This window comes from Clarias gariepinus, chromosome 4 (genome assembly GCF_024256425.1).
Source record: "Clarias gariepinus isolate MV-2021 ecotype Netherlands chromosome 4, CGAR_prim_01v2, whole genome shotgun sequence".
NCBI classification, from domain to species: Eukaryota; Metazoa; Chordata; class Actinopteri; order Siluriformes; family Clariidae; genus Clarias; species Clarias gariepinus.
In genome coordinates, this window is record NC_071103.1 from 9,976,548 (window position 1) to 10,004,409 (window position 27,862).

At 39.9% G+C, this 27,862-nt stretch overlaps 1 protein-coding gene across 1 annotated transcript in view; it reads left to right on the plus strand.

Annotated features, from left to right (window-relative positions):
* The window catches only part of si:dkey-246i14.3 (ephrin A4), a 50,273-nt gene that overhangs the window by 13,365 nt on the left and 9,046 nt on the right, over window positions 1-27,862 (plus strand). Inside the window, exon 2 of the mRNA XM_053493766.1 lies at window positions 20,563-20,858. Within this exon, the coding sequence (XP_053349741.1) occupies window positions 20,563-20,858 (296 nt within the window). The remainder of the gene's footprint in view (window positions 1-20,562; window positions 20,859-27,862) is intronic.

A 27,862-nucleotide genomic window follows, 5' to 3' on the forward strand; every position in this document is an offset into this window, starting at 1 on the left:
GAGAAATCAAAATGAATTTGCTATAATTAAATAAAAAATGTTAAACAGTTAAACCTGGCTTTGCTATTCTCTCAGATAATGTTGCTAGGATGGTGTTGGGAATATCTGTTTTTGATCGGCTCCACATATACTGATGGACAAAAGAAGCTTTGAACAATTTTATTTCTTTCAAATGAATGAAAAAAGCCTGATTTGATAGGAAATTCTTAGTGTCCATCAGCACCAGAAGTTCAAAATTCAGGCAATGACTTTTGGAGCCAACATTGGCAACCCTTCTTGAACGTCCAACTCCTTCCAAACACTGTCGAATAGTCCTATGACACATTTCTGTGGAATACCCGCAGCAGTACTCGCATTTCTCAAATGACGCCATCGGATTAGTCTGTCTTGTCTTGGCATTTTCAGACCGAGGAGGATCAGCAGTGGAACCAATCTGTTCCACGGCTTGGAAATGGTATTCTCGGCAACTCCGAACCGTCTGGCCACGTCTGCTTGCGTTTGCACCAAGTCGAAGCATTCAGATGGCCCTCTCTCTGCTAGCAATGTCAAAACGGGACGTGATGGTATGAAGACAGAATGCACGATCAGAATGTTTTCTGTGCTTTTCTCACCAAGACACGTCAGCTGGATGTAATCTCATGGCAAATTTCGAGCATGTGCTCATGCACTTTATCTAAGATAAATTAACGCGGTACTGAACATGACGAAATTTTATCTTATTTGTCTTCATGATGCAATAAGGCAAAAGTGCAAGTCTCATTTTATATAGTGCAATGTTTCTTTTGTCCATGAGAATAGTTTTGTGTTTGTATTTTTTCTTCTGCATGTAGAGAAAGCATCAGTTTTAATGTTTCAGAAGCAGCAAACTCTCTGATGAGTATCAGTTTTGATGAAGTTTTTTTTATCACAGCTCTTGTTTATCCCAACATTAGAGCCCCATTTTGTGTGAGTGTGTGTGTGCAGAAGAGAACGCTTGGTCATTAGTTACAAACTGACACACAGGGTCAATATTTGCATGTTCTGCATGACATTGGTTTTTGGGTCGCTGTTAAAAAATGTAGCTTATATTTTCTTTGCTTCATGTTTCAGCCGTATTTAATTGGCTCTCTGTAATAAAACACCTAGTGCACGGTATAAGTAAGACGTATTTGCATGCCGTGTTTCTTTCGATGCTTCTATTATTTCACTTTATGCTTTTTGTAATAAGTGCGGTTTAATCTCTGTCTGATCTGCAATTAGTTTTTAATTACGTTCTTTTCTTCTCCCTTTGTTCGAAGGAGGGCTGCAGTTGGTGCTCTGTATGAGCCATTTTTCTGCTTTTGTAACGTCTGTGTGTGTGTGTGTGTGCGTGCGTGCGAGTGCGTTCGTAGCGCGCTGTAGAGCAGGATTGCTGCTGTTTGGTGCACCGCAGGCTCTGAGCTCTTGTGATGCCGGGCCCTTTGTGACCCGAGCTTGTTCCGAGGTGCAGCGGCTGGACGCCGAAACCCAATCAGGCAGTCTGAATTGGAAGCATTTGGACAGAGACAGATGGAGAGGAGGGAGAGAGGACGAGGGAAATGAAGGCATGAGATGGAAAGAGAGAGTGTGTAAAAGGCACTTTTATCCCCAAAGATTACAATGCACTGACCGTGAAAGAGTTTAAATAAATGCTGAGCATGGAATGGATGAGTGTTGGGAAACAGATGAGTAAGAGAGCGCGAGGGAAGAGACGAAAGGAGTGAGAGAGTGATGGAGAGAGCGAGAGAGACGCAATTGACGGGGGAAAGGGAGCGAGCCGGGCCGTTGATGAAGAGGGCAACTGATGGAGGGGAGTGAAGAGACGTTGTTAAGACGTGGCGAACGCTACAAAAAGAAAGACAGAACGCAAATGAAAGCAAGTGTGAACAGAAGTGCGAAATGTCTCTTAGTCTTTGCTGCACATATGGGCTTACACACAAGCTACAGCTAATGGCTACACAAACCTGCGGACTTGCCGCGCACAAACCTCGCGCTTCTGAACGAAGTTCGAGACTACAGAGAGGAGAAAAATAATGAAAGCGCGAGATGACACGACTGTCAGAAAACAAAAAACGAAGAGCCGATGGCGAAGAGAACTGAAGAAAGACAGACACACAGAAAGGCAGTTTGATGCTAGCATATCCAAAGCGTGACCCAGTTTAGTGATGATGGATGCCCAGAGCAGCTCGGATTTATCGGTAACGCTTATTTGTTAGCAGGCGCCATTTTCAGTACCCGCCCTAACCCACTTATTCAGGCTTAGGCACCCGGACCAAGAGCAGGTCTTGGCATGGCGGATCACACCTTTACCAATTTTGCCTTGACTCCTGTTCAGACCAAGATCTCAGGTTTAGGTCTTATCTAACCCTCATGTTCTGTGCAATATATAGATGCCTTACCCATTTCTTTTTTATTTAAGAGCAGTAGTAAAATTCTTTTAAATAAAGCATTCTTTAGATTCATGTTGGTTTCAGTTGAGAATTCTTGTTGAGAAACCAGTGGTTAATACATAGATTGACCTGGGTGAAAGACAAACTACTGGTTTCTAGTAACAGTATTGTTTCTATAGCTATAGCTCGTTCACAGGGATTTGCAACCTCAGATGAATAAGGCTAATAATAATATTAAATAATGCGCTGTTATTAAAACGAAATAAAAACATATAATTATTGATATAGTAAAACTTTCTATTGGGAGACATTAGTTATTATTAGTTACGGGAGGAGACATTCGACTCCTGGCTTCATAAGTGAGTAGGTTTTTCCACTAAAGGAAAGTCTTCAGGACGGAGGACAACCTGTCTTTTGTCCATCTTGGACCTAACTTGAGAAAGATAAAGGCCAGGCTGGTAATGATGAGAACAAATTTGTTTTTACTTTTTTTTTTTTAACAATATTAGACAAAGAATAAAATTACTGCATGAGGGGCAAATTGTTCCAGTATTGATCTTTTGCATGATTCGAAATCATTCTGAATTGCCTCTGAATCTGTACTGTTTACAGCTAACACAAGCTATAAAGTTGATGGTATCATCACGATACACAGGTGCTGGTTCGATTAAAATTGCGATTTGATAAGTATCACGATCTTATAAATGTCCTTCTTCTTTTTTTTTCACGATTTTGTTGCAATTGTAAACCTTTAAAAAAAAAAAGCTTATTAGTTAATTACATGTAGCCCATCCTTATAACGTTAGTTCTCTTACGATGGTGTTTTACCTCCTCAAATGCTTCCAAAGTCTCAAAAGTCAACTCAGCAGTAAATAACTGCTAGCGTGCATGCGCATGCAGCTTCTAACGCACAGGTTTTCGATGAATTAGCGCTTGTGGACTTGTGTAAGCGTGTGTAACAAGGGGGTTTGAAATGCCAGTACTAGTTAACGTTAACTATAATTCACGTTATGAAGCGTAAAGCAGTGCATATTTCATAGCATCCTCTGATTTGCACCAGAAGCCCTGAATGAGCTAACACTAACGCTATCGCTAGTCAACACCGCCAAATCCAGGAGGAATCACATATTTGTGCACCGTCTGAGGTAATCACATTATGATAACAAATTAAAACTTCTGCACATGAATATCTTTATTGCCTTATTTATCCATTTTCATACACTTTTATTTTTTTCTTTTAAATATTACAAAATAGTGCATATGAAAATAATTAGCAGAACAGAAGTTAGCAACTCCCAGGTTAGTCTTTTATCTGTCAGATCTTGTAATCAACAGGTAATCTTCTTATTTTTTATTTTTTTGGCTCCAAAATACACTTCTTATAATGATTTTTTATAGTCAATTTACGGTACGTCTGCAGTCTCCCATTAGGACTGACTAGTCGCGTGTCTGCGAAAGATTAATAAGTAAAAAATTTTAAAAGGCTGTTATTAGAAATTAATCGACTTTATAGTGAAACAGGACAGCATCAAAACTTGCGGTTTATAATTTGGCACATAACTGTTCATAACTTCACTTCTACTCAACATTTTGATTTCATTTCATACGGCACAGGCGTTTAATGTCAGGAAAATACATACAGTAAGTACTGCCAAGGTTTCATTAAATTCTGTCCAGACAGTTTAGCATGATGCTGTAACAAAATCTGCCTGGACAGACATACAGACATACAGACAGAGGATTTTCCCAAACTGATTTCAAGTCCTCCAATGTATAAAGCATAAAGCTATCATTGAAAGCTTTGACCAATGTACAGACAAAACCTTTTATATATATATATATATATATATATATATAGATAAACAGAAGGTGGCTGGGAGTGATTCTTCTTCTTTTTTAAAAATAATTTTATATTTACATTTTTCCATGTTTAGGAAAGTTAAGCATGTTGGAGGGGAAAAAAAATCATCTTCGGTAAAGATATGACCTAAAGTGAGTCGTTTGAAAGAGATGGCCAGGGTTAAGGCCCAGGATGCGAGGCTGTGTTTAAGGCACGCAGAGCTCTCATTAGCTTGAGGTTTTGGAAGTCGATATGGATAGACGGGTAGGGCGAGCGAGGGAGTGAACGCTGGCACGGTGCCCGGTTCCGGACTGGCTTGATCCCAGGCCACGACACCTCTGGCCCCGTTTACCCCAGCACACCCACAGAGCTCTAAACACATGGCAGGGGAAAAAAAAAAAAGCTTCTGTGTATTTTGAAGCTGCCACATAATCTACATTTGCGTGCTACGTATGTAAACTCAGAACGGTATGCAGATTTGCGGCAGCGCCACGGCACATTCTTATAGTTTACACACGCGTGCCTCAACTTCTGCTCTTTGCTTTTTTCATTGTGGATGAATAGGAATTTCTTTAGGATACGCGTAACGGTCTTAAAAGTCTATAGTCCACTATAAAAGACCTCTATTATGCTTTTCTTTTTCCTTTTGAAATGAAAAATCTGAGGAAAATGCACAGAAAGCCATTTTCATATCTGCATTTAGCAACGAAATGGTCTCCGAGTGTCCACTTCAGGAGTGTTGTGTCAGCGGATCAAGCTGGCGCCGAGGCTTCGATGGCCGTTTGCTAATCTTTCAGAGCTTGACACCGTCTTCCTCACGTAGACCGCTCTAAAGCGAACATGTCCTGCTCTCGGTGGTGCCGTTGCTCCTGCTGACTCTCGGTGAATGGGCCGCAGAGCTAACACGCAGAAAATAGCCACTGCTCTCGGCTTGATAAACGCATTTAAACTCCGGGGGCTTTCAGTGCCTTCCTAAATGCTAACCACCTGCTTACCTTACACACAAGCGCGCACACACTCACACACAACCAGCCCCAAATGGTTGCATTTATAGAAGAATTGCCCAGCAGTTCTCCTAAAAAAAAAAAAGGGGGGCAGTTTGGTGAGGTTGCCACACAAGCACACACCCTTTCTTTCTTGCCTCACATGGACGTATGAATTGAAACGTGCCATCTGCTCTGGTTGCACTGATCAGAACTGTTTTGAAAAATATTAATGCGTTAAGAAGTTATAAAGAATTTGTAATGACCTCCAGCTCGACTCGTTGAGCAGCCCTTGAAAAGACTGCGCTTGGATTTTACTGGTGTCTCACACACACACACGTACACACACACACACACACACTCACACAAACACACAGACGCACAAACGTTTGCTCTCTCCAGGGACAAGAAGCACGTCTTTGTGGTATTTCCAGCAACGCAGTCACATAAATGAAAACCGCTGCAATGCACTTTCCTTTTCTTCATATTGCTAGTGGACAAATGAAAGTTTTGTTTTAATCTCAGGCGCCGTTGTCTAAGCCAAGCTCCTTGCACCCGAAGCAATAAAGCCGGCAACCGAAACGGAATTAAGGACGAGCCAAAGCTATTTAACGGCGATGCACTCAATACATAAAGACAAAGAGAGTTGCTCGAGAGTATTAAACAAGCTTACAATTGAATGTTAAGCGATGATCTTTTTTTTTTCTCTTTTTTTTTTTTTTTGCCATTGAGAGGAAATCCAGCTCGTCTACAGGAAGCAGGAGTCAAAGCTGGGAAGACAGAGCTCTCATTCCAGACGTCACACCTGGCCAGCGAGGAAGCCCAGGACAGCGGAGCGTACCCAAAAACAACCTAGTGTGTAGACTAGACAGACTATCCAGGGTCAAGTTTTTCTCAAAGACACAAACCTAAGCGTTTGGCAGTGTGTGAGAAAAGTTTCTCAATCGTACATGGAGGACATTAAGTGTGGCAAAATAAGGGAGAACAGGCACCGAGAACAAGAGTGGCTGTAAAGGAAATGGCATGAGGGTACTTAAGGTTACAAAAGGCAGGAAGGACGGATGTTGAACAGAGCGCAGGAAAGGGAGACGCAGAGAGAAAGTGGAAACACAAGGGTTATACAGTGTGGAATAACAGAGGGCTTATGTGGAAAGCTAATTACTGTCCAGTACAAAGAACTATTCTTTTTCAGGAATTTATCAAAAGCTAATGCAATAAAAATATTTTTATTAAAAAAGAAACCCATTTTAGAAGAATTAATATTCTATTTTTAATCTGAAAATTATGCGTTTAAGTTGTGTGTTGGAAATTAGATTAATTGGAAATTACGCGAAATTAGATTTTCCAAAAAGATTTTCATCAAATAAAAGTGAACATGACAAAGGAAAAAAACGTTTCCTGCTTTTTTGTCATTTTTTTTCATTTACTGAATGTATAGAACTCTCAGAGTCATGTGACTCTCAATGATGTCAATCACGAGAGGACAGGAGAAGTATACCGTTAACCGACGTTAGGCTGCTTCGTTGATGATTACCTTCCAGATTGATTTCAGAGCCGATAAATAAATAAATTAAATAACAGACTTACTGTATTACCTGATCACCTACTAGATTACCACATGCTTTGTTACACAGATAAAAGAGTAACCTACGAATTGCTAGCTTCTGTTCTGCACATCATATTTTTTTGGTGGATGTACAGTATAAGACACAACTTATTTAAAAGAGAAACAAGTGTATTGAAAAGTGAAGAATAAGGTAATACGGGTATTAATTTAAATTAGTTTCAGAAGGTGTACAAAAATGTAATTCCTCCTGGATTTTCTGGTGTTTGCTAGCATTAGCGTTAGCTTTAGCTCATTCAGTGTTTCTGTTGCAGATGCTGTTGAACATGCCTAGCTTTACACTTCGTACATGATGTTCAGGTAACGTTAACTAGTACTGACATTTTAAGCTTTAGAATTAATAGCCAACTAACTGTTCTGGGGTTGAATCACAAATAGCATAAAATGGAAAGCTAGGGAACTACGTAGGGTGTACGATCACTTGTTCCACACACCAAGTTGTGACCTTTGGTCAGGTTGTGATCTTGGATTAGGTAGAGATTTGTGTTCGAATCTAGTTAGCTTTGTATGAGCAGAACATCTAAAACAGTTTAGAGGCAATTTAGAGGAGTTCTGTTGAGATAGTAATCCAACATCCAATAACTGAATAAACTCTGCTACTGATGTACTATAGGTGTTCCATTGGTGTCCTTCTAATTTCATTCAAGTGATATTTCAGCTATAGACCATTGTCCATTCTGACATTCTGAAATGGCCACGTAAACTTGATGGCTTTGGGAATCTTTGGTGCTTTTACACCTATAAGTGTGGTTGCCTTGTCTGATTCAGAGTAAAATTACTTACTTTTGGATTATGTATTTGGTTAATTTATTCATTGCTTGCAATTAAATTTAAAAAAATTGTGAGGGATAAAAAAAGATAAGTAAATTAACGCGGTTGCTCAGGCCCGTTGTACAGGTCAGAAAAAGCAAACCTAAAACTCCATTCATTTATTGGTCTTTTAGCAGCTCAGTTTGGCAGCTCACATCTACAGAAAAATATGGCCTACAACACAGCATGTTCGATTTCCTTCGTGCAGTCGGGTCAATTCAGAGGTGAAAGGTTTTCTCATTGCAGTTGGATCGTGCTAAAATTAGACTGGAACTGGCCTGACATCACCTCGCTCAGATGCTCTCGGAACGGTTGTACGTATCCACACCAAAGTGTGATTGCTGTGCTTTTATTTGCCTAAAAAGGGAAAATGGAGCATGGGTTGATTTGTAGAAACCAAATATTGCATATGTGAATGCACACTTATGAGACCCCGATCAGAGTCGTTGTGGGTCCTGGGCCTATTCTGGGAACACTGGGATTTTCATCTGAGCAGCGTGCGTGCGCACACATTAATATCTGGGGACATTTTAAAGTAGTCCGTCTGCCTAATGGTACTGTAGATTACTACTACCTAAGAGAGGCATTCAAGTCAACCTGGGACTTATGATGAAATTTCTCATGAACGGGGACACATCTGTCTGTGGGAATTGCACACACAATGATTCCAGAGCACCATTAACACATTACAGGAGCATGACAGGGAGTTATTGCCGCATCCCTGTCCCCTCGCACCAAGATATTTCCACATGTTTTGGGAATTAAAGGAGTTCCTGGGAGGCCAGCGTTTCAGAGTGAAGCAGGAAGTCTGATCATTGCTCCAGCATACAGAGAAAACTTTTTATCTTGATGGTGTGCAAGCACTAGTAAAACGCTGGGATAAGTGCATTAGGGTAGCAGGGAATTATATCAAGAAATAAAGGTAGTTTTAACTCTCGTGACTGTGCACAATCAAGTCTAAGTTTAACTTCTCACTTAAGTTTTTTGGGGTAATTGGTAAAAAACCCACACAGAACATGCACAAGCTCAGGTTTCAACCATAGACTTTTGAGATGGCAACTAACCCCATAAAAACATTAGTTTGTTGGTTAGGTAGTTGGTTTAGTTTGCTTTCAAATTTTTATGATGCTGTTTTATGTTGAGAGAACTTTTGGGAGTCATCATCTTGTGCTATGCCTGTCGACATCTTGACTAATGTGACCTGATGAGATATAAGGAAAGAGGGGTGGAGGGAGAGGTTTGAGGGTTAATGGGAAAGGCAAGGGTGGCTTTGATGAAGGTCACATGGAATATTCAGTAGGACAGGAACGAGAAGGAGCACTCTCCCAAGCGTTATACTAGAAAGTGATCATTACTGATAAGAAGAATCACGCACACTTTTTAAAATGATCTCTTTTCTTCAATAACGTTCCCTTTTTAGTGGCATTGCCTGTTTTGTTGCAGATCACACTGTGTGCCTCCTGCTTTCACCAACTTTGTGCCATGCTGCATCCCCTACCTACATTTTTTTTTGTTCTTCTCAGTGCATCCCCGATTCCATGCTGGAGGTCGCCCTGAAAGAGAGGTTGAGCTCGACTGAGCATGTCTGCACACCTTCGGTTCTCAGAAAACAAATCATCTTTCTCCCTGTATCTCTCACATCAATATTTGTTTTAGCACTTCCTCTTTGTAATTGCCATCCCTTATTCCTTTGATAATAAGTGCTCTGTTGGAGAATTCTGACTTCTAAGGGCATCTTTCATGTAAATCCATATCAATGTCAAAGAAAGCCAACTAGAGTGAGCAGAGGGAGGCTGTGCAAGGGGTGTTCGGCTTCAATCTGTTCAAGTGGACACATGGTGTAACACACAAAGCTGACTGTTGGCTGCCATCAAGGAGCCAAACCTTGCCTCTACCTTTTGCAGTGTGTTTTACACTGTTGGCACTGATTAAATGCATTAAATAAGCACTGAAGTCTGGCAAAAAACTATTTTCAGATTAACTGCTCAATGGACAGAAAATTAAAGTGATCCAAGGAAGCAAAATGCATTCTCATTTTATTCTTTTTCCTTTTTTTTTTTTCTTCTCATTTTCAGCAACTCACAATATGTCTACAGTCCAGAAACAGTGTAAACTACAAGCAACGCATTTAAACAGCTTTGTAAAATTATGTGAAAATGGTAGCTATGGTAGTGTGTCCCAAATCACATACTCTTACAATAAATGGAATAATAATATACACTGGCCATTTTTTTGCCTTGCCTTGCCTTGCACCTTTAGGGCTCAGGTTCGATTCCTGATTCACGTCTGTGCATAGACAAACTGTGTAGTTTGTACAGTATGTTCTAACTGTGCTTGATGGGTTTCCTCCAGGTACTCCCAGTTTCCTCCCACAGTCCAAAGACATGGGGGTTAGGTTGATTGGTGATTCCAAATTCGCCATAGTGTGTGTGTATGTGTGTGTGTGTGCGCTTGTGCCCGGTAATGGACTGGCACCGCGTCCAGGGTGTACCAATTTTCCCCTGGGACAGGCTCCAGCAACCCAATCCCCCCCCGTCCGCCCCCCCCTGTATACAGGATATAGGCAATGAGTGACTGAGTAATATTTTGATTGAACCCTTTGATTGACCTTTGATTTTAACATGCTATGACAATACGGTTTAAGAAACATCCTTTCTTGACATGCTTCAACATGGTTACTAATTCATGTATGAAAATGATTTCTCATACTCCCAGAATTACTTGCTCACAGTTTAAATCCTGGAACTTTCCTGTTCCATCAGGGAAGAAAAACTCCATACATGTGATACCCTAGTCATTCAGCTGACTTCATTTATTGCGAGCCTAGACCTGACCAACCAAAGCAACCCCAGTGGGCATGATGCATGATGGGTACATTGCTTCATGTGCTTCTCTTCATATGCTGAGACGCCCATCACTCTGGAATAGGGTATGACCTTATTCAATTGCTCCAAAGCCAATCTGAAGTTTTTTTCCCAGTTAGCCTGAATAACAAATGGTTTCCTTATGGCCACACACCTGTTTAGTATGTTTAGACATGAAGTTAATGGTTCACCACAATCCTTTCAGGTTTTGTGTTGGATGGTTCTTGGCCCAATTCCAGTAATTTCAGAATCTCCGTAATTGTTCTCTTTGGTTGCTTTAAGACAATAATGCAGATATTGATACTGACATTGGAATATATACTTAGAATTTTTTGAGTGCTTATTGCATTCTGTGTCTGTGGTCCATTGAGTGCTGATACCTGTAAAGTTTCTTACAGTATAAATGTTTTTTATCTCTTAGTTTAGGATTTGTCACCAAGAACAGCTGCTGTACTCATATTAAGTTCCCCATGCCCAAGATAGTTTAAAATATGGTTGCTACTGTATCTACTGTATATCTATTTCCTGCTCAAAAGAGATGTATTTCTAGTTGATTGATTGCATCCTGAAGTTGGCATGACCAAAAAAAAAATATATATTTATATTTTTGTTTCAGTTTTCTTTCATTTAATTTAATGTGAAACCTATCAATATAAGATGCTCAAATATGCTTCAGTGAGCAATGGTTGATACCTGCACTGATTTTGCACAGAAAGGATTTCCATTTGAGTTCCTCTAATGTTTTCTTGTGTCAAAAAGCGTTACCTTGTCACCTTCACCTTTGGCTTTGGTAGTAGGGATCAAAGTCTACATAGATCCAGACTGCTCCGTACACACAGCGAAACATTCATTTTTTTTTAAATGGGGTGATAATTTTGTAATAGCAGTGGCTTTAAGCCCACATAAGCCCTACAAGTGGCTGTTATTTATAGAGACTTCAGTAATGGAGATCTTTGTTATACCCCAAAGCTTGTATCACTAGCTAGCTAAAGTTCTTTTTTATAGATGCACCCACTTCCTTGGGAATTTGATTTCTTGAGTATTTAGTCATTTTTTCTGATGAGTTCTCAAGTCGAAATGACTAAAGTGCACATTCTAACTACATCCTCAAGAAGAGCATCAAACTATTGAAAGGATGTCTGTAGTGGCTAATCTTAAGGGCTTTTAAAGAAAAAGATAAAGGTTTCTCTCATGGTTTGTTCCTTGTGTTATTTTTGGGAGCTTGTTCTTGCCACTGCTGCCTCTGGCTTGCACTGTGCAAAAGTCTTGGGCAACCTTGTGTGGGCACAACCTGGGTGTGTATCTATCCATCTAGGAACCTCTGTAGTCCAACTAGGGACGGTGAAGACCAATGGCGACCAATTTTATGTCCGTAGTAGGACTTCCAGTCAACGTTCACACACTATGGGCAATTCGGGAACGCCAATTAGCCTAATCCAAATGTCTTTGGACTGTGGGAGGGAACCAGAGGTTCCAGAGGAAACCCACCACAAAAAGCACGGGGAGAACATGCACACTCCATGCAAAACAGACCCTGGAGGTTCAAAGCAACAGTGCTAATTGTCGACTATGCCACCGTGCCGGTATGGGTTTTTGTATGCAAAAAATACATAAATAATCAAGTGCAACAGGCCAAGTCCCCAAAAAACTGTGGGTGGTTCTGCAGGATGCTCAATTAAAATTACTGGCTAATCTCCTTAAAAAAAACTGCACAAATTAGGGGTCCTCAAAGCATTGCCATGCCAAATAGAGACTTTGATTAATTAATTACTGTTTACTGAGCTTCATAGTGTGTTTTTTTTTTGAAGGTATCCATGCTCTACAACATTTATTTACATGGTACTGTAAGTCTATAGCCATACATCCGTAGATTGTTTTCTTTATCACCTTTTTCCTTTACAGACCCATCTTTTCCTTCATCTTTTAACCAAAAGTACTCTAACCCCACTGTTTGTTCTCTAGCTCTCCCACATCTCCCTTTTTATTTTTTATTTTTTTTTACAATTTACTAAGCTTTCCACCATGTTTATATGTTTTCATGTGGACAACATAGCATTGTTCCTCAATTATCAGGCCCATTTAGCAATTACGCCCTCGCTTACAGAACAACGAAGACTCGAGAGCACTGCTTGTTTCGGTAATCATGCAATTCGGGCCTGTTTTGTATTCCTCCACTATGCTCATGGAATTGTTCATGCTTTAATTATTCTCTTTCATAAAGGGATCAAAGGTGCTGGTGCTGGTGCTGCCGCTAGCTTTCCATTTTCATTCTCACACACACTCACGTTCACACACTTTTTTAACATTTACTATGAATGTTTATCCATTATTCAAACCATGTAGCTTGCCCTGTAATGGTTCCGTTTTGGCTCCACTACGTTGCTGTGTGTGAGTAGACTTCTTGCATAGGGCGGAATATTTCCATCCCATCCTGGAATAATCTGTAGTGCATGATGACCTTCTAACTTTTGTTGCAACATTTTCCAACAATTAAAGTTGAAGTTCTTCCAGAAATGGGGCAATAATGTTTTGGTTTCAGCAATCCACTGGCAATAAATAAATATGTGGGTTGCAGAGGCTGTTTAGCTTTTAGATGCCAGTTAGTCCAAACCATACCATTGGAGCCCCTTGTTATAATCCAAAAGTTGTTGGGTCTATAAATACTTAGTCACACAATTCTCACAATTTTGCTCTTACACATCATCACAATGAATTTGAAATGAAGTGATCAAAATGTGCTTAAGATGTAGACTTTTTTCAAGAACACTCTGGAGAAGGTAGTGTGTCACTCTCAAAGTATACAGTGAGTCCCCTACATATGAATGAGTTCCTTTTTCGAGCTCGTTCGTAAGTCCAATTTGTTCAAAAGTCTAAAAAACATTGTCTAGGTACTAGGATATTAACACAACTGGCACATGATCTTGTCGTTGTTCTTTAGAGTCGTGCTGATGGTTGGTACCATCATTATTACTTGCCGCTTCTTAGCAGTACCAGCTTCATGGCTGCTGCTTATATGTTTGCTTCCGACATGTGATTTAACTTCCACTATTAAACATGCACAAACGCATGTTCGTATCTTCGAAAATTGTAACTTAAATGCTCGTATATAGGGGACCTACTGTACATTTAAGAGACACCTTCATGAATCTAAAATACCATGGGTTTATCTCAAGATGCAAACCACTAAGAACACACAAAAACACAAAGGGCTTGTCAAAGTTTTGAGCTATCGCTGCAAAACTAATAGTCTGGTGCTGCACAATCAGTAGCTTTCTTTCTTTCGGCTGCTCCCATCAAGGGGTCACCACAGCGGACCATCTGATCCGCACACAACTTTGGCACAGGTTTTACACCAGGATGCCCTTCCTGATGTAACCATCCCATTTTTCTAACTGGCCTTGGGGCCGACACTACAGACAGTTTTATATGCATAATAATGCAAAACCTACACTGGATGCAGCTCACGAGCTTCTTGAGCAACAGAATGAATACAGAAAAACCCACAGACATAAAAGCCAAGTGAAGTATTTTCACTTTAGTGATATGTACAGAGGCAAAATTGTGAAAATAGTTTCACTGGGCAATTTTGATCAACTCTTGTTAAGCTAAAGTTTGTAAAATTGTAGAAGCACAATCCTCCTTGGGAATTTGAGTTCTCAAGTATTCAGTCATTTTCCCCGACGAGTACTCAAGCCGTCGAATTGACCCAAGTGCACATCCTAACTACGTCCTCGAGTGGAGCATCAAACTATTTTGAGGACGTCTGGAGTGGCTAATCTGAAGAGCTTTTGAAGCGAAAGATAAAGCGAGACGAAAGGGAAACTGTAGAAGAAAAGGAAATGCTGAGATTGACAGAAACGCTGCGAGCTTGCTTGATCAGTGTCTGATCCAACAGACTATTACTTACACACCCACGTTTTTACTCGCTCCCCATTCACAACATCCCTTCAAAAAGACGGGTAAAGGCGAAGAGTGACATTATTGTTTTACATCTTTAGATTTTTTTCTTCCTTTCACAGTCTTGCTCTTATCCTTGAAATCATTCAGTTTCCCTGAATCATTTGTAGCACTTAGAAATTTCCCTTTAATGAAGTTAGTGAGGATTATCTACATCATTTAAATATAACTGAGCTTATATTAAGCATGCTTCATAATTGCATCGTTTAGCTTGGTTATTCCTTAGTTGTTTTATCCGGTCAGTCACAGAAATCAAGACATGGTCTCAAACATGGCACCAAAATCAAGCAGTCAAACATTAGGAACAACATGGCTGTCAGTTAAAGTTAAGTGTGTTTATGCTAAGCAGCTTTGTGTTGGTGCTGGGAAGAAGCACGTCTCCTCCTAATAATCTGAATGATCTAATTAACTGGGGGAAGTCTCGTTATGTGCTAATGACGTCTCTTCCTTTCTAGTGTTCCGGGATAAGACAACCTCAATAAAATGAATGACAACGTATGTGCTGCTTTTTTTTTTTTTTTTTTGGTTTGTTTTTATATGATGGTTTTTATAAATTTAAATATGTATTGCAATAATGGATCAGAATAATGGATCGTTTGAATTAACGGTTCCATATTTTACTCATTCTTTAACAAGTTAACAGACAGCTCTGTTGAGTTTTGAGCCATCACAATTTCTTTTTAAATATATATTTTGCTTTCAGAGACAGACTTTCTTGTTTGTTGTTTTTTATGTATTTTTGAGAAATAGTTCTCCAGGCTTCCTCAAGGACTTCTTTGACTTTAACTTTTGCCACGTTTTTGGCTCTATGTTTTCAGTACAGTCCCCGTACCCGACCAGATTAAGTAATGTTTTGACCTATGAATCATTTAAAAAATGTCCAACCAGTGAGAAACAGGTGGAGATGATGACAGGTGACCAGGCCAGTGATTAGTATACTGGTGATGCTGAATGCTGACAGGTTGGAAGAGACGAGAGGGGAAACGAGGTTGATGCTGATTTGAAACAGGAATCAGTTTTTAAATTGTATATTTAAAGACTTCGCAGTCAAACAGTTCTTCCCATTTTTTAAATCCACACCAGAGGTAGGAAAGTTCAGTCCTAGAGAGCCGTAGTCCTGCAGATTTTAGTTTCAACCCTAAGAAGAACTCACCTGCCTGGAGCCTCAGTAATCCTAAAGACCTTGGTTAGCTTGTTCAGGTGTGTTTGATTAGGGTTAGAACTGAACCCTGCAGGATTGTGGCTCTCTAGGACCGAACTCGCCTACCCCTGATCTACACAGTTTGATTTAATATGAGGGAATGAGAGATGGCTCCAGACTTTTGCACCATCCTGGAGCTCTTACATCCAACTCATTTTTTTCATACCTCACACTCCCTTTATTTCAGTCCTACCCTTTATCTTTCACTCACTCACTCACTAATCATCTATACCCTATCCTGTCTTTGTGCAATAAATTAGCTCCTCCTGGAGAACGCCCCATTAGAGAACAGCAGAGCTGAGCAACAAGCCAGGTGAAGGGGATCTTATGTGAGGTCACAATTAGGGGAAATCTAATTGGCTTGATGTCATAGAGTGCGAAGATGCCCACTTGTTTTTCTAAGGGGTTTTTTTTTCAGCACATGGGGTTTTTTCGAGGTCTTACCATGCTCAAAATCAGCACACAAGTTGGAATCTGCTGCAATTAGGACTGCATAGCTCATGCAAACCTACACGTATAGACATGAAACCCGGTAGACATTTAGATCTTACTGACTTTAGCTATGCATGACATGGGCTTTAATTAACAGCAGTCAGTTATATGGGATTGTTTGCAAAACGCCCCAATGGAATTTGGCATATTAGATCAGTGAGATCTAAAGCATTTGACTTACAGTATGGTGAAAAGTGGCTTATAACTTCCTTGGTTATATATCATACTGGTATTGGTATTTTCCTTTCAAGTACATGTGCCCAATGTCTTTCTAGTGCGCCTGGGTAGCTATAGCACAGGTGCTTGGGCCCCATCATTGCTGCTTTGAAACTCTGAAACTCTGTACTGCCACACTGGAGACTCTGAAATATTGAAAAGTGACTAAAAAGTGAATTTTGCATCATAGGTCCCCATTAATACTCTAAGGCAAAACCTAAAAAAAAAAAAAAAACAAGTGGAAGAGTAGGAAACAAGTAAACGGATGTAACTGACCACAGGGTTTGGAGTCGATGGTACCATGATACTGTAAATGATAGCGTGCAGGTAGTGTTGTTTTTACACGCTGCTGCTCCAGCCAGGAGATAATTAAGGTGTGTTGTGTCTGTGTTAATTGAGATGTGTTGTGCAGCTTGAGGCTGTCGAACACAGACACTGTATCGATCAGTGGGACTCGCCAGCGATGCGTTTGACTGATTCGCGATCAATGTGGCCCGTCACACAGATTGATCGCCAATCCTCCGTCATGGTCATTGATCGGGTCGCTGTTAAGTGACACACAGCCCTGGTCACACCGTGGCGGAAGAACGAGTTCAATAAAAATCTTTCGCTCACTTCCTTTCCATCCCATCACCCTCTTCATGCGTGCACGCACACACACACAAACACACACAAACACACACAAACACCTTTAATCCAGGTTAGAAAGCAGAATGAAGACGTCTCCCGAGACACTTAATTTCACCTCGGTGAATTATAGGCCTTTTACCATAATAACGTCACCTCGGCTCAGTTTTGCCGCTTCCGTTTTGGGTTTTAACATTTGCTTAGTTATATTATTACCACATAATTACACGTGGCCCACCCTCCACTCACCTATTTTTAAGCCTATGTAATCACAGCTGGCTTCCCTACTGAGAATGATCTGTAGTTACACAGACGCTTCACTGTAATTTATATTGTGTACTTATACAGAGCTATTGCAGCGCACAATATTCTTAGGTTAAATATGTTTTTCAGGCTGAATTCTCAAGCGCTGCATCTACATGCTGAGCAAACAAAAGCACAATAATAATTTCAAGGGAAAAAAAGAAGTAGAAACGTACTGAATTTTGATTTTAACATGAGGTTTGTTTTAGGTTTTACCAATTGTATGCTTAATTGAATTTTATGTGCACTAATTTATAAAGACCGCTCGTTACATAATTAAAAAAAAATGACACTTGATGAGGCGGCACAGTGGCGTAGTTTTCCCATGTGTGCCTGGAGTTTGCATGTTCTCCCCGTGCTTGGTGGGTTTCCTCCGGGTACTCCGGTTTCCTTCACAGTTCAAAGACATGCAGATTAGGCTAATTGGTGGTCTTAAATCACCCGTAGTGTGTGAATAAGTGTGTGCATACAGGGTGGGTGGAAAGTAAGTAGGCATTAAAAAATTGGTAATAAAGTCCATATTTCTAAATCAAATTTATAAACACAGATTGTACATGTACTGCCTTTAAATCCCCAGTGTGTGAGGCTTTGTCCTGTACACCTCCTCCTTTGCCAAGCGACAAAGGAAAAAAATGTGCCTTTGTTGAAATGTAAAGGTTTGCTTTCATTTTCCTATGCAATAAAGTACATGTACAATTTGCATTAATACATTTGTACTAAAAATATGGACTTTGTTACCAATTTTCAATGCCTTGTTACTTTTCACCCTCCCTGTACAGTATATGTGCGTGTGTGCCCAGCGATGCATTGGCACACGATCCAGGGTGTACTGTACCACGCCTCATGCTCTCCTTGGATAGGCTCTAGACTCCCCACGACCCCGTATACAGGATAAAGCAGTATAGATGATGAGGGAGTGAGAGTGAGTGGCACTTTTATGGAGAATGATTAATAAGACATTTCATCCATAAATCCTTTTTTTCCTCCAGATTGTAATTAATGTTTGGTGAGATTTTATTGTTCTGATGCTGATTCCATACATTATTATTTATTTATTCATTCACTTATTTATTTATTAAAAAAGAAAAAAAATACTGAGTGGTACCTCATTTATCAAACTGGATATAATGGATTTTCTGTGTAAATTGTTTACATACAGTATGAGTCGACTCGCTCCTTGATTGATAGACTTCAAGTTGTTTAATCGACACGAATTACTGCAGTTTATTCCGTTAGATATGAATTATGCAGGGTTATGTAATTGAATAAAAATGTTGCAAACTTCTGTCGTTTTATGTTATCTAAACTAAAGATATTCATTATTATATAGTCAGTGATGTGAAAAGGGAATGCTGCTGTATAATAGAGTAGTTGCAGTGGCCGAGCTGCGTTATTGTAAGATTTCGCACGTTTTACAGTACCTGTAGAATGATTTCACTTTTAGCGTTGATTGACTTGTCTGGAATTTTGGGGGCGTCACTTAAAGCAGTTCATCTACGAGCCAAACACGCATAGTGCCCCTCTGGTGGTTGAAATTTATCAGCAACTGAGCGCATATACGAGGCAAATAACCCAACTTTTTGTTAAATGTGTTACATTTTTAGTTCTTTTTTGGCTTTTACACCCAAACCTCTAACTTGTCATACCAGCTGAGTTTCGCATTAATATTTTAAAATAACTGGGGCATGGTTTCACCTCTGTTGTAGTGAGAGTCTGTTGGATACCTACTTTACTCTTCCTTGCATAATGTTCTCTCTTTTGTCTCATGACCCTCAAAAATCTGCCTCTCCCTCATTCCCCTGCTTCCTCACCGCTCCTCTGCTCTTTCATTAGCCCTTTTCTGTCTTCTCCGCACCCACCCACTTAATTTGGGATGAATTAGTGGGTGGGATGACCCCCCCCCCCCCCCCCCAACCATTGTGTCTCCCTCAGTCCTGTCTTTCTTTCACTCCTTTCCTCTCGAACCGTGTTCCCTTGCCCGCTCCTTCTCGCTGTTTCATGCCGGTCTGTCACCTCTTTTTAAAGAGTCACAGTGAGAGACTCGGACTGGCCTCCTTGCTCTCAAAGCCTGTCCTGGCTGCTACTCTGTGGGCGCCCTCGCATCCCTTGCGTTCTGTGGTACTTACGCCTACACACACACACATATGTATGCCCACGTACACACTTGTGGTGCAGAAAAGACCAATTAAAATCCATCTTGTCTCCTCGCTGTCTCCGCAAACTCTCTCTAGGGCGACTAATTAAAGTAGAAGCTCTCTCCACCTCTTTAGCCTTCTCTCTTTCTCTCTGTTTCTGTCACTCTTCTCCTCTGTGTCCTCTGTGTCTCGCCTCTCCCCTGTTTTCTAACCCCCTTTTTCTCTGTTTTTTTTTCTCTCTTTTTTTTTTTCTCCCTTCCTTTTCTCCGGACATTAGACCTTCTTTAGAATTTGACGCAACTTTCTTTAGCACTGGTGTATCATGAGCGGTTTGAGGGAATGTATTCTCTCTCTCTCTTTCTTTCTCTCTCTCTCTTTCTTTGCCCTTATCTATCTATCTCTCTCTTATTGATAGTAAACTAGTAAACAGCTCCTTAAAGGCAACGGGATGTAAACAAGAATCAGTGTACTTGCCAAACAACCAAAGGGCTATTATATGCTAATGTTCAGCCTATTAAAGGGGCTTCACTTTAGCATTGGTATATGTGTGTGTGTGTGGTTGCGTGCATGCTCAAGAACGAGTCTCTCTCTCTCTCTATCTCTCTCTCCCCCTCTCTCTCTATCTCTCTCCCTGTCTCGCTAATTAGCATATAGCTGCCATGAACTTGCAGTGTATTTGGCCCTTAAACATCCCACAACTCAGCAAGCCCTGGATTCTCTTTTCGCAATCAGAGCAGTCATTACACAAACCTCCTCTAATTTTCTCTCTTTAATTAGTCCACAAATGGTTTCACATCATTGAGTTCGTGCTCCCTCTCTTGAGCCTGCAGCTAAACCCCTCACCGTGATATGTGTGCGCACTGGGTGCAGCTGCACGGGGAGTCTTGATTAGAATGGCTGAGTGATCGATTGTCGCTGATATTTCACAGAAGAGCCGAAATCTTCCTGCCAACCTTCCACGTCCCCTGATTTACCGAGCTTCCAGAAATCTAGCACGGTCGGCTTGGAGCGAAGCCATCTTTAACACCTATGAAGGCCATGAATCTTCTTTGTGATAGAAATACACCCGCTGATTTATCTCTCTCTCCTTCTCCCTCTCTCTCCCCTTGTCTCTCTCATTCAGGTTAACAAGTGATGACTACTCGGTGCAGGTGAATCTGAACGACTACCTGGACATCCTGTGTCCTCACTACCCATCCGGCGCTCCTGAGCAAGGCCCTCCAGAGACGCTGGCGCTCTATCTGGTACCCGAGCATCAGTTTCAGGGGTGCGATAAGACCGAAGGGGCAATAAAGAGATGGGAGTGCAACGCTCCATACGCACCCTTCAGCCCTGTCCGATTCTCGGAGAAGATCCTGCGCTACACACCCTTCTCTCTGGGCATCGAGTTCGTCCCAGGACACCACTATTACTACAGCTGTGAGTGAGCTCTGTGTGTGTGTGTGTGTCTGTGTGTTTGTATCTGTGTTTGTGCAGACTCTTTTTTTTTTTTAGAGAGAGAGAGAGAGAGAGAGGCCTGTTTGAATGTGACAGATTTGTTAAAACTAAGTTTCACATTCCCTAATGTAAAGTCATTTACTTATTAGATTTGTTGTGATTTATTAATAATTCTATATTTCTCTCATACAAGTAACCATGGAAAAATGATACATAATTTGGAAGTGAAATGCGAGATGTGGTCTGTGGCTTTAAAATTTTTATTTTTTTCCCCTGTATTTGTTTCAAACACTCCACTCTGCCTATTCATCTTCCTGGAACTAAAACTCATATTAAAATAAATATAAAAATCACATCAAAAAAATAAAAAAATAATATAATATGGCCATGAATGTGGGAGATGAGAAAAGAAAAAAAAAGATCGATGGAAGGCGACAAGGTGATGCAGTTGAACAAAAGAGAGTGCAGACGAAAGGGTGTCGAAGAACAAGCCAAGATGCTGAAAAGAAGGAGGTAAGATAGCGCCCGGGTGAAAACCTCGAGCGGGACAACGGAGGCCAGAGAAAGGCTGGGGAAAAGAAAGCCGAGAGACAGACAGGGGCGAAAGTATCTTTGCATAAATTACTTTTCTGTTGAGGGGGACAATGGAGCATTGTTGAAGCATGAGACCCGGGTATAGACAGCACAGATCCTATTGTGTCCCTCGGTCTACATGCTTCACACTCCGTCTGTGTGTGTTTCCGTATTGTTTACTTAAACTATTGTGTAACGACGTGGCGATGTTACATCAAAACCAACAGCCCACTGAGCAGAAGCACAGTATCACTCGATTCTATTCAGATCAGCTTGTTTGTGTGGAGGATTTATTTTTTCATCTCTTTGTAGGACTCATAAGGATGAAAGGTCAAGATAAGCACGTAAACTGCGTCAGTGGAGACAAAGTTCAACCATTATGTTGTCCTAGTGTCACTTCATGTTACAAGTTTTAACCCTTGCCACAGACTCACAAGACATGTCTTGATTTAAAAACAAAAATAAATAAAACAAATATATATAAAAAAAATGGGCCATACTTATATACATATATTATATATATATAATGTGTGTGTGTGTTCTCTTTATCTTTAAAAAAAAAAAAAAAAAAAAAAGGTTATCAGATAAAGCAAATGAAAATGAAAATACAGTACTGTGTAAAAGTCTTAAACCACACTTCATTTCTTTGTATTAATTAAATTAAATTATGGGGAGTGGCATCAGGGTGACGTAGTGATTTAGCACTGTCGTCTTGCACCTCCAGGATCCGGGTTCGGTTCCCGTCTTGGGGTCTGTGTGCATGGAGTTTGCATGTTCTGCCCGTGCTTAGTGGGTTTCCTCCGGTGTTACCAAATTGCCCGTAGTGTGTCAATCAGCTTGTGAATGTGTGTGTGTGTGTGTGTGTGCCATGCGATGGATTGGCACCGCGTCCAGGGTGTGTCCCACCTCGTGCCCTCTGGGAAGGGCTCAAGGGCCCTGTGACCTTTGATACAGGATAAAGCGGTATAGGCGATAAGTGAGTTATGTAAATTCGATTAAAAAAAATGGGCCATACAGCAGCAATCACATTTCCCCTCTCACCTGTTCCAACCACTCTGTGTTCAACATCACCGGCCTGATCTTCTGTCATCATCTGCACGCATTTCTCAAAATTTGATGAGACGAGGGTGTCTCAAGACTTTTGCATTGTGTGTGTACAGGACAAGTCAAAAGTTTAAACACACTTTATAATATAATGTTTTTTTGTTTTTATTTAATTGTTATCATTCTAGATCAATACTGGATTTTCCCAAAACTATGAAATAACCCACATGGAATTAGACAATTAAGTAACAACAACAGTCTGTTTTTATTTTAAGACATGAAGGTCAGCTGTTCTGGAACAGTTCTTGCAAGAGCAGTGTTGTTGAGTGCATTAGCAAAACCCATCAACTACCATGATGAAACTGGCTCGCATGAAGACCTTGCCAGGAAAGCAAGACCAAAACTTGAGCACGACCTCATGCTGCAGAGGAGAAGTTCATTTAGAGTTACAGTACCAGCCTCAGAAATCACCACTTAACAAACATGACCTCAGATTAGAGCCGCTATGAAGGCTTTATTTCATGATATTGAAAGAAGATTATTACATTATTTCGGAAGCCTTTAGCATTGTTTCGTAGAAACAATGTAGAAAGAAATAAAAACCAGGAAAGATCATGGAATGAGACAGGGTGTATAAATATAAAATGCATGAAAACTCTGACTTGTGAGCTTCTCTAGGCCTGTCTCTGATTTGATTTGATGAGCTGCCTTCAGCTAAAAAATGTGCATAATTGCATGGTGAGTGATCGCAACATGCCATAACATGAGAAGGCTAGACTTGGCGATCTTAAGCCTTTTTTGGCAGCATATGTTTATCATGTCAGCGATTAGAATTTTAAGTACATATTTTGTTATACTGAAATACTTTGCTCGGTCCACATTTAGACCCCGATCCAGCAGTCCATCAGTTCATGACCCCTGGTATATAGTTTTGAAAGCAAGGTTTTACTAAACTGAAATGTCATGTCTTTTTGTTTTGCGTATACAAAGTCTTAGGGAGCATTTTTTTTTTGGTTTTTAAATATAAATTCAGCCTTTGATGTTTATTTGATCACTTCTGCTTTATTTAGATAATAAATTAAAAAAGTATAAAATAATAAATCTTTAAATAGATTTAAAACTTTACTTTTCCAACAAAAAGTAAATTTTACATGACATTTTCCACATATGTTTATATGGCAGTAAAGAAAACAACATATTACATAACACTATGCATAAGATAAAAATTATAATGAAGTCAATCCAGTTTTATCCACAAAAATAGAAACAGGTATGAGAGTCAGACTTCCTTCAAGAGCTGTGGCAGATTCTCCAAAATTCTTTTTATACATGTAATATTCTTTATCTTTAGTTTAAAATCTTATATATAGTATTTATATATAATAATTTTATTATTTTTAAAGGCATCTTTATTTTTATTTATAGCTTTTCTTTGTATTTGTCTGGGACTTTTGCACAGGACTGTATCGCAACCAAAAATAAAGTTCTAGCAATTTAGAATGTGGTTACACCAGTTTATATAGAGCTTGTAACAATGGACAATGTCACAAAGCAGCAATACAGGAATAAAACTCCAAACCTAAAAAAGAAAATAATAATTGCAATGTACAAATGTTTAACTTTATCAGTTTATCCCTAATGAGCCAACCTGCGGTGATATTTGACACTTACGTCAGACCCCAGTACAGGTTTTATTACCAAGTAAATGTATGGCAATTCGCTGTAAAATATAAAAGAAATCAATTTAAAGTTTTTTTGTATCGCCCTTAAACCTAAAAAATTTACAGTATATTGTCACAATGTAGCTTTACAGAATATAACTTATAAAGAACATAAGTAAAAAAATAATTAAATAATTGCATTACTTCAAATTTCAAACCTATATAAAAAATATTTTGAAACAAACAAAGGTTTAACTTTATCCAAAATGTAACTATGTACAGTATATGTTCAAATGCTGAACCTTAACCCTTTATCAATTTGTCCCTAATGAGTAACCCAGATGGAGCAGAGGCAAGGGAAAACTCCCAGAGATGTCATGATGAAGAAACCTTGAGAGAAACCAGACTTATAAGGGAAACCCATTTGAATTTAGGTTATATCAGATATCTCAACCATGAGTTCAATCACTTCTATAACTTTTTATTAACATTGAATGTTGTGCAGGAGCATCGCAGACATCGGGACGTGTGGAATATGATTATGAGCTGAATTTATTAGCTTTATGTCCGTTGTGTTTTTGACATGTCTGTCCTGAAACTTGATCAAAGCATTCGTTTCTTTTAAATTCCTCCAAGATCTAGACTTTTTTTTTCTTCTTTGGGTTCCCCAGACAGCTGTGAAATTTTTTTTTAAGAAAAAGAAAAATGACAGTCATGTACATAAACATGCACTTGATATTTAAATAGGCGGAAATACCAAGGGCCCCTGCGATCCCAGGGAATCATCAGGATGTACCTCATTACCCACAATCCTTAGCAGTGACCTCTTCTCCATGTGGCAGTTTTGCTTAGCTCACTGTTCTTAAAAATACTCTCCATACATCCTCATATTCTCATGTCACATTAATGTGGTGCCCAAGTGTCTTGAAATGCGCATATACACTCTCACTCTCTCTCTCTCTCACACACACACATACACATCCACACACACTTATACACTCGTGCTAACAACCCAGCTGGAGTCAGCCATTCTCATTTGTGTCAATGCAAACTCTCAGGCTAACTGGCCATATATGCAGCTGATAAGAGTATGTTTGAAACAACACAAGGAGCAAATGTCTGAGATATATTTACAGAAAATTGCTGTCGAGGATTCACAGTTATGAGTGGCGTGTTTTAAATGAGGTTCTTAAATCACTTTTTTCTCACTGATAACTGAAATGTCTTTAAACGCTACATCTCGAATGCTGGGAAAAGATTATTTATATATACAGTACATTACATATACAAAAACATAGTTAAGTTTAGCTAATAATGTATAATCCGTTATCTTTATACTTTCCTTTTTCAAATAAACTGTGTTAAATGAATTATGGTAATCTCTAGTGTCTATATTGATATATGAGTTTTCTGCTACATTAGCTATTGTATTTAGTCAAATGTTCCTGCTAATATCATCAGGCCAAAGCCAGAGTTTATGTCCTAATTTGCATTAAAGCTAATGCGGCGTGCAGAATTTAAGCAGTAGCGACTGTTAGCGCTCCTAGAGACTGGATAATCAATGACACAAAGGCATGCTAACTAGCGCACTCTGTACTGGAATGACAGAAATATTGTAAAAAGTATGCGTCATTAGTGTGATTAGTGCTTCCTCTGAATGTTACAGCACCTTGACTGGAATTAATTCATATATTCCTTTTCCTATGTGATGTAATCCATTGCTGTGCTGGCTCTTTTTTGTGGGATACCCACATAAGCGATACTTTACCTTGAATTTCACAGTGACTAAGTACAGTACAGTTAACGGTTCAGTATTGTCTTAGGCTGCTTTCACACTTGGTACGATTGATTTTTACCGTGCCCTGGATCAATTGCTTCCTCTCCCTCACTGGCCAGCGTTCACGCTATGAACAATGTCCATACTCAAATACACTTGTTTAATTAAACTCTCCGATACAGCAGGTGGCAGTAAGCACCCAGTAATACAAAAAGAAGGATAGAACAAGGAAGTCGACCCTCCTGCTATAAGACTGTGAATTAGGGATGGGAATCAGAACAGTAACCTCCCGATACGATATTATCACGATTTGGAGTGCCGATTCTATAAGTATCACGATTTTATAAATATCCCAATTCTATATAAAATTTTTACCTGATTTTCTTACAATTTTAAACATACAAAAAAAATTGTGATTTAATTGAATGTAGCCTGTTCCTTATACCATTAGTTTTCTCATTTAGCATGTATGTCTGTCATACTACATAATTATTATTTCTAATAACAATTTAAACTTAGCAAATATTTCACTTCTACCACAAGGGATGAAAATGTGTAAATAGGTTACCTTTATGATTATATAGAAACGGCAATGTTTTACTGCCTCAAACGCCTTCAAAGTCTCAAAACTCAACAGTGAGAACGCAGGTTGAGTAGCTGCGGGCACACGGGTGTGTGCGTCTTCTCACACGGGCACGTGGGACTTCTAACGCACACGATTTTTGACTAATTACTGCTCGCGGTGTTTTGAGACTAGTGTAAGTGTGTGTAATTAGTGGGTTCGCTCACAGAGTTTGGAGAAAAGGGCAAATGGCAGGCTTTTAAATGCGCACGATTTTTAGTAATGTAACACCATAAAAAGGTTTCTGTTGCGCCACTTGGAAACTTCTGCTCCTGGTACAGAATCATTTATATCCGAGGCTGATCGGCCGATCACCGGTCACGGCCAATCAAGCTGAAAACCAGCCAATTTTGTTCCCTGGCCTATCGACCGGTTCATCTCTATTATAAACGTAATAGGTTTTTAAAAATTGATTCTGGAGTCAGTGTGGCGATATGTGAATCGTCACAGAAAAGAATCACGATTCATAACTGAATCCACTGTGAATGCACACTTTAAGCATTTTGTTCTTTTTTTTTGGCTTTTTCGTTTTTATTCCAAGTGCAACAGCACCATCAGTTGTTTGTGAATAAAAGCACATACAGTAGTATGATAGAGTGCTGATTTCTTTCTAGCCCAGACTGTAGACTCATGCAGCCCGTGTATGATCGTGTAAACAGAGGAAACACAAACTGCATAAAGTGTATATGCATTAGCACAAATATTTTTCCCAACCACTTTACGGTCACATGCATCAGTAAATAATGTGCAACATGTGCATTCTGATACTATCTATTATGCCATTGCACAGGTTGAACACCATACTCTACATCTCAGTCTGCTCACCCTATAAAGTTCAGATATGTTGTTGTTAGTCTTTCGGTTGCTACCGTTGTGGGGTCGCCACAGTGGACTATCTGATCTGCACAAAAACTTGGCACAGGTTTTATCCCAGATGCCCTTCCTGATGCAACTATTTTATTTTATCCAGACTTGGGAACAACACCGCATCCAGTGGCTAGGGTTTGGGCATTGGGTGGGAATTGAACCCAGGCCTTCCGCATGGCAGGTGAGAAGCTCAAGTGTATAGAAGGCACACCGGTTAACATTCTTACATGGCGAGCTGGCGCCATTACTGGGAGTCATCTGCCATTATGAAATGTCTGATATCCCTGAATCACAGTGTCTAACATGCATTATAGGTTATATAGTTACACAGCCATGTTTCAACTATTAACAGAGTTACTCAGTAGCTTTCCAATGACACCAGCCCTACACCTTGGCCATGCACAGTGCTTGAGAAAGTGCCTTCGGGAAATTGGGCATTTGG